Source organism: Geotrypetes seraphini, chromosome 5, assembly GCF_902459505.1.
Source record: "Geotrypetes seraphini chromosome 5, aGeoSer1.1, whole genome shotgun sequence".
In the NCBI taxonomy this organism is placed as follows: Eukaryota; Metazoa; Chordata; class Amphibia; order Gymnophiona; family Dermophiidae; genus Geotrypetes; species Geotrypetes seraphini.
In genome coordinates this window covers 69,233,899-69,241,114 of record NC_047088.1, presented here as the reverse complement: position 1 = coordinate 69,241,114, position 7,216 = coordinate 69,233,899, and the positions used below count along the sequence as shown (strand labels likewise).

The 7,216-nt window shown below is 37.9% G+C and overlaps 1 protein-coding gene across 2 annotated transcripts; it reads right to left on the bottom strand.

Moving 5' to 3' along the window:
* Positions 1-2,592: 2,592 nt before the first annotated feature.
* On the bottom strand, positions 2,593-7,003 carry TIMM8A (translocase of inner mitochondrial membrane 8A). Of its 2 annotated transcripts, none has more exons than XM_033944213.1 (2): positions 6,727-7,003; positions 2,593-3,746 (listed from the first exon to the last, which is right to left on the bottom strand). In XM_033944213.1, the coding sequence occupies exons 1-2, from the start codon at positions 6,853-6,855 to the stop codon at positions 3,582-3,584; spliced, it is 294 nt and encodes a 97-aa protein (XP_033800104.1). In that variant the 5' UTR covers positions 6,856-7,003; the 3' UTR covers positions 2,593-3,581. The 2 variants fall into 2 exon arrangements, with proteins under 2 accessions (XP_033800104.1, XP_033800105.1); XM_033944214.1 differs by having other exon boundaries at positions 2,593-3,743; positions 6,727-6,989.
* Between the last annotated feature and the right edge of the window lie 213 nt (positions 7,004-7,216).

The following is a 7,216-nucleotide window of genomic DNA, read 5'->3' as shown; positions in this document are numbered from 1 at the left end:
TAGTGAACTAGGAGAAACCTCAGAATATGAACCAGTATTTTCAGTTCAATTATATTAAATGGATGGTCTTATGGTTTCTCACAAATGAGGTGGTAGGCCCAGTTGCCTTTTCCATCGAATGCAATAATTGCAAAATTCAATAGCTTCTAGCCTAGTTCAGGGGTAGGCAATTCCTGTCCTCAGCCGGAGCCAGGTCAGGTTTTCAGGATATCCACAATAAATATGCATGAGATAGATTTGCTTCTCAAGGAGGCAGTGCATGCAAATCCATCTCATACATATTCATTGTGGATATCCTGAAAACCTGACCTGGCTCCAGCTCTCGAAGACTGGAATTGCCTACTCCTGGCCTAGTTCACTTGTCCATACATGGATATTGATGTCTCGTTGTACTAGATAAAAAAAGCCACAAATTGACAAGAGATAGCCCACTTGTACTCAAGACTACCCAAATTTGACTGTCACTGGGAAAAGGTGAACTAATGTCACCAGAAACAAGAAATCAGATTTTAATGAAGTCTGCTAGAGCAAACAATTTGTATTACAACAGTCAAAACCCCATCCTTTCATATAAAAAAAAAAAGTTATATATATGGTGCTTAAAAAAAACATTGAGAACTATTCTATTAATAGCTTCCGCTTCAATTGATAGTTTGATTTAAATGTGTCTGTATAGTCTTTAAAATTTTACATGGACTATTTGTTCCTTTGATGTCTTTAACTCTAAACACCATGAGATCGGGCACAAAAACAACTCATATGTGTAAGTTCTCTTTTCCATTATTAAGAGGAATCAAGACCATTAGTAAAATTTCACACTCCTTTCCATACTTACTAACTGCGATGTGGCATGGACTACCTCCTCCAATTAGATTGCGTTTATCTCTTCAGATCTTTTGCAAAACCTTAAAAACCACTATGGGCTCCTTTTATGAAGGCGCGTTAGGGCCTTAACGCGTGGAATAACACGTGCTAAAAACGCTAGCGCACCTTCGTAAATGGAGCCATATGTTTCATCGCTTTTTAGGCTATAGCTCCAATGAATGTTAATGGATCTCTCTTAGTGATCTAATTGTGTAAATCAAATTGAGCTCTTATTTTTAGGAGATGATTTAGTATATAAGACTAAGGATTAGATTAAAATAGTGCTTATACCCAGGAATCATGCCTAACTTGATGTGCCCATTTGCACTAACTAAAACTGGTATAAAACCTTGTGCCTAAATAAGAACATAAGAATTGTCATACTAGGACAGACTGAAGGTCCATCAAGCCCAGTGTCCTGTTTCCAACAGTGGCCAACCAAGGTCCCAAGCACCCAGATAGATCCCAAGTAGCAAGACATATTTTATGCTGCTTATCCTAAGAATAAGCAGTGGATTTCCCCAAGCTATCTCAATAATGACCTATGGACTTCTCTTTTAGGAAATGATCCAAACCTTTTTTAAACCCCGCTAAGCTGATTTCACCACATTCTTAAGAAAGGAACTCCACTGCGCAAGAGGAAAGAGGTCAGACACACCATGCAAATTCACTATCAGGGCTTTCATAAAATACATCATCATCATGCAGCACAGTCATACAAATTTAAGTCAAAAGGGGTTAACATTAGTTCACAATGTCACACCTATAGGGGTTAGGTATTCCCCAAAAGTCTTCTGGAATAAGAAAGTCTTTAAGGCCTTCCTAAATCTAGGATATGATAATCCTAGGGAATTTCAGAGGAAATGGAGTTATGCAGTAGAAGGCGCTATGTCTAGTTTTAAGAAACAAAAACTGGGGCACAGTGCTTTAAATGTGATAGTAAAATCAAATGAAATTGCCTCCTCATTCAAATAATTGTCACAGCTTCCAACTTCTCACCCAAACTGCATTTTGGCTTTAACACATTGTCAAGATGGCAAATTCAACAGTATAGCTGCTCTGTACACAGATATTTTGAATTAGATAAGCCCATCTTCCTTCCCTGATTTTCAAGATACAGTACTCATTATTAAAACAGATTATTGTTCCAGCCTCTTCTTACCTAGTTTAATGTGTTTACCTAAATGATGTTATGGTATATGGCAGAATTTAATTTCCTATTCTACTGATCACAGTCAGGTTTTCAGCATAGTCATAATAAATATGCATAAGACATTTACATATACTGGTTCTCCAAAGAATATAAAACTTATCTCATGTACATTCATTGTGAATATCCTGGGGCCAACTGTCTTAGAAGAAATGTTACAAACATAAGGAGTCTACTTGCAGGAGACTACACTATAATTCAAAATGACTGGTAGCTAATTAAGGCAAAAATGCTACTACTCAAAATTAGCATGGACGTTTCAGTTCCAGCCAAGGATAGAAGCTACAGAAGTTTGAGAAATTCTGTAAACCAAAGCCAGTGTTGCAGAGCTTCCAAAAGTTGCCCAGTTTTTAGGGGGAGCATTCCCAGATACTTAACAGTCCAACTGCAGCACCAAATTCAGTGGGGAGAATCGGAGACTAGAAATTCTAAACTGCTCTACGGTGCAAGTTTAAAAGAAGGACAGGCCAAAGTCTCCCTCTGGAATTGGGAAACTTGGCAACTCTGGTGCTAGTGGAAGAGGAGCTTATGTAATCATGTACATGCCCATCACTATCAAAAGAACATGGGCGCGTGGGAAAAGAACTGAAAATTACTTCCCTGTCTCTATACATGAATGTTTAGAAACAGGACTCAATCTTTTCAAAACCCGTTCTCTCATTGATTAGTGGATCCAGGGATATCTACCAGAAGTCTGAGGGCTGCAAACTGGTATTCAGGGTATCATGAATATGCATGAAAGATGTGTATGCAAATCTACCTCATGCCTATTTGTTATGTACATCCTGAAAATTTGACTTGTTTGTGGCCCTCCAAGGTTGAAAGTGAATATGACCAATGTATATAGATCACCATGAAGTCATTCTTTTGTGACTGAGATCCATTCATAGTTTGTCTAATTTGTTTTAAAAATCAGTTTACTAGATTAAAACATATCCCTCGTTGTCAACAGTGCTTTGGAAGCAGTGGAGATATAATGCGATTTGCCCTACTCTTGCAAATGAAGGCAGAGGAAAGTTTGAACCCCAAATATCCCATTCACAGTCCTATTTTATACTACCCTGCAGCATGCACCAACAGACAGCAGTTATGCCAGTTTTAAATGAACTGTGCCGATGTGACTACTACACCTTTGATGAAGACATGCTTCCTATGTCCACTAATAAGTGGATCAATAAACGTTCATTTCTGCATCCTCCCCTGAGTTATACCTACTTTTGTCCCACTGGAGAGAAATAAATTTGTATAACACATGGCATTACACCAAATCTAAATAAAGCAAATGTTCATGCCAGTACATTTCTCTGATCTGTATATTTTTTTTTTCACATTTGGCATTTTTTAAAAAAAACCTCTCCACAGAGGATGAGGCAGAGAAGCAACATCCCTTTAAATAGGCAGGAAGTAAGCAGAGGTGCTCAGTCTTTCCTGTTGAGAACTGTCCTTTCAGCTGCTCTCCATGTCTTGATCTCCATTCCAAGTATAATGTTCCTCTTGCTTTACAGCATTAATCAGACATGCTCTCTGAAAAAGCAATCTTCGACTTCTGTGTTTGCTCTAACCGGTTTAATATAAACTGGCTTGTATCAATGAAGCGTTCAACACAGTTTACAAAGCAGGCTTCAGTTCGACTGTCCAGCTTTGGTCCAGGCTTGTCCATACATTTCTCCTGCTCAAAACAAAAATTGGGGCAGCTACATCAAAATATCATCTAAGAGATTAAATACACAGATAATCAGAAAGACACAGCCAAATAAATGTGATTTAAGATCCATACATATTACAAGTCAAAAAATGAATCCAAGTGTTAGAGACCTTGAAAATTAACAAGAGAGTCTTTCACATTTATTAGAAACTTGCTCCAGCAGCACCCAACTACAGACAAAGGATTAAATAAAACAGCATTTATGGCCCTGGGCAGGGGATTCTCAGCTAATGCTAAACAGTGGTACCTAACACACAAAACTTAGGACCTACATTAGCTGAGTTCCAGAAGATACGATTTCTGACCTTGGGCTTCTATAATCCCTGGACTGAATTTGAAAGGGGTGTTGTGGGAAACTACCAACTAATTGCAAATAAAGACTCATGATGATGTAGCTCAATAGACAGTAGAGACTACTAGTGCTGGAAACTCCAAGGAGCAAGACAAAATGATCTAAAAATGAAATGAAGCATGACAAATTTAAAGGAAGCTCTGAATAGGACAAAAATGCTGCTACTCACAACAGGGATGTTTCAGTTTCTGCCAAGGATAGAAGCTACAGAAGTTTGAGAAATTCTGTAAACCAAAGCCAGTGTTGCAGAGCTTCCAAAAGTTAACCAGTTTTTAGGGGGAGCATTCCCAGATATTTAACAGCCCAATTGCAGCACCAAATTCAGTGGGGAGAATCAGGGACTAGAAATTCTACACTGCTCTAGGGTGCAAGTTTAAAAGAAGGACAGGCCAAAGTCTCCCTCTGGAATTGGGAAACTTGGCAACTCTGGTGCTGGGGGGAGATACAACCATAACAATTACACTAGGCCTCCCCATGCCTATCTGCTCCAAGCTAAAAAAAGACAGAGCTCCCAAATTTCTGTACAGATCTTCTACATAATATTATTTAGTAAAAAAAAAGGAACAATTCTTAATGCTTACTGCAAATATATTTTTATGTGTGTCGAATGACTGGAAAGTTTGTATCATAAACTTGTGCTTTTGGTATGAAATAAGTAGATTTTCATGTTGTACACTTTTCTTTTAATTGTTAATATGTTCCCTTCATGCTTAAAACTTATTAATTTAAACACTATATTAAATGTCCTGATTTTTTAATGGGCGAGCAGAGTGAAGAGTGGTATATGGCACATGTTCTGTATCTCAAAAAATAGAGCTGATCAAATATACCCAGAAACAGGTCTAACATACGAGGCACCAAAAATGGGTATTAGATCCCAAGTATGTGTTGTGTAGAACAAAATCTTGTACCAGAAAAACTTGTATTATAACTATGTATTATAACTATTATAACTTGCTCCACTTCATCACTGATGCTGAAACCGTGGATTGAAGACAAAGTTTTATTTTATTTTTCTTTCCAGCTTATGATTTATCTTTAATCTTATCTATTGTTTTGCCTTTTGTCTTTGTTTTGTTCTATTTCTATCATTTAAATTTCTCCAGAATTCTACTGTTCAACGGCTCCCCCTTCTGCTTCTATTCCTTTCTCTCCTCTCTTCTACCTTCCAAAGTATTTAGATCAATGCTGTCTTGTTAAAATGTTTATTTTATTTTTATTTTTCCTCTAACTCTACTTTTCACTTCTCTATTACCCTCCAGGTACTTTAGTTAGATTGTGAGCCTTCGGGACAGTAAGGGAATTTTTCAAGTACCTTTCTTATTTCTAATCTTAATGTATATTTTTTGTAAACCGCTTAGAACCTAACGGATGTAGCGGTATATAAGAAATAAATTACATTACATTACATATGTCAAATTGAAACCTGTTAACTGTATACAGTATTATGTATGTTAACCTGTAACCTGTCCTGAGCTCTTTGGGGACCACAGAATAGAAAATCCAAATATTTATTTATTTATTTATTTATGTTCTAACACTCCAGTTTTATTTTATAGACTTCTAATATTCCATACAAGAAATGCATTCTGGTTTACTTTATTTAAATTCATAATCTGTTAAGAAGGGTAAATGGAGGGTATATGTGACGTTTAGTGGCATCACCCTGAGAATTCATTAAAATAATCCTCAATGATATAGGGTTATACTCCTTAAAATTATCTTAAAGTAAAGTCCCTCTCCTTAGAACAATGGACTTTCCCATGTCAACTTAAAAAGTTATATTACACACACACAGAAGGATTTAAGGAAGCTGTGTAAAACCTGAGGTTGTGTGTCCAAACCTACACTGCTCCTTGTGAACCTGGGCAAGCCACTTAATCCCCTCATTGCCCCAGGTACATTAATCAGATTGTGAGCTCACCAGGACAGGCAGGGAAAAAATGCTTCAGTACCTGAATAAATTCATGTAAACCGTTCTGAGGTCACTGGGGAGAACAGCATAGAAAAATAAATAAATAATGCAGACAAATCTTTGGTGCAAACAAGAAAACTTGAGTGGCAGCGCAGAATTGTTGACCTAAATTCCTCAGAAGTAAAGAGATCTTAAAGAAAATAAAGCTATTTGCCAACACAACAAAGATTCAATTTACACTCTATCTTTTCTTATAATTATTACAAGGTGGATTACAAAGAATCCAAATTGTGCAAGTCACTTAATCCTCCACCGCCCCAGATACATTACGTAGATTATAAGCAGGTCGGGACAGATAGGGAAAAATGCTTAAATACCCGATGTAAAAATTCGCTTAGACAACCTCCATTGATAGGCGGTATATAAATAACGAATAAACTTGCCTCCAATCACAGTCTTCTTCCCAGAGCATAGAAACACTTAAATACAAAAATTATAATCCAGAAGCACTACTGAGGAGAGTACTAGATACCAAATCGCAGTATTTTAATATAAAGGTCTCTATTGAAAACAGATTATTATCCAACGAAGCACAGTATTGTAGGGAAATTATTACAAAGCAAGGTTTTTAGGCATACACATATAATACAACTACCGTAGTACTTCGAAAGGATTATTACCCAGCAGAGTTCAGTCATCTGATGCACCAGCAACTGAAAGCGCTGCTTCTGTGTCTCCACTTCGATGAAATGTTGCAGCTGCGGATCGGCGGTGGCGGTTCCCAGATTCTGGGCAGAATCCATACTCATCCCGCAGTTGTTACAATTACCGCCGGCTAAACTGAGACCCGGCGAGCTGACCTTCACGTGCTCTCTGCTCTATCCCACCGGAAGCGGAAGCGCATCCCTGTCGCAGGACCATAGAGACGTTAGAAGAAAAAGGAATGCTGGGATTGATGTCCGGATAGTGTAGGGTGAATTTCAGGTATAAAAGGGGAGGGGAGACGAAAGGTGGAAAGTGGAGCGTAGGAGCCAACTTTTCAAAATGTTGAGGGTTGTGAAAAGCAATAAAAGTGAATGCTTTCTGGTCAGAATAATGGAGTTTGCTCAAAATGGAGGTGCTCAAGCACCCACAGAGCTGGCACCTATGGGTGTTCGGCCATTGGCTGTG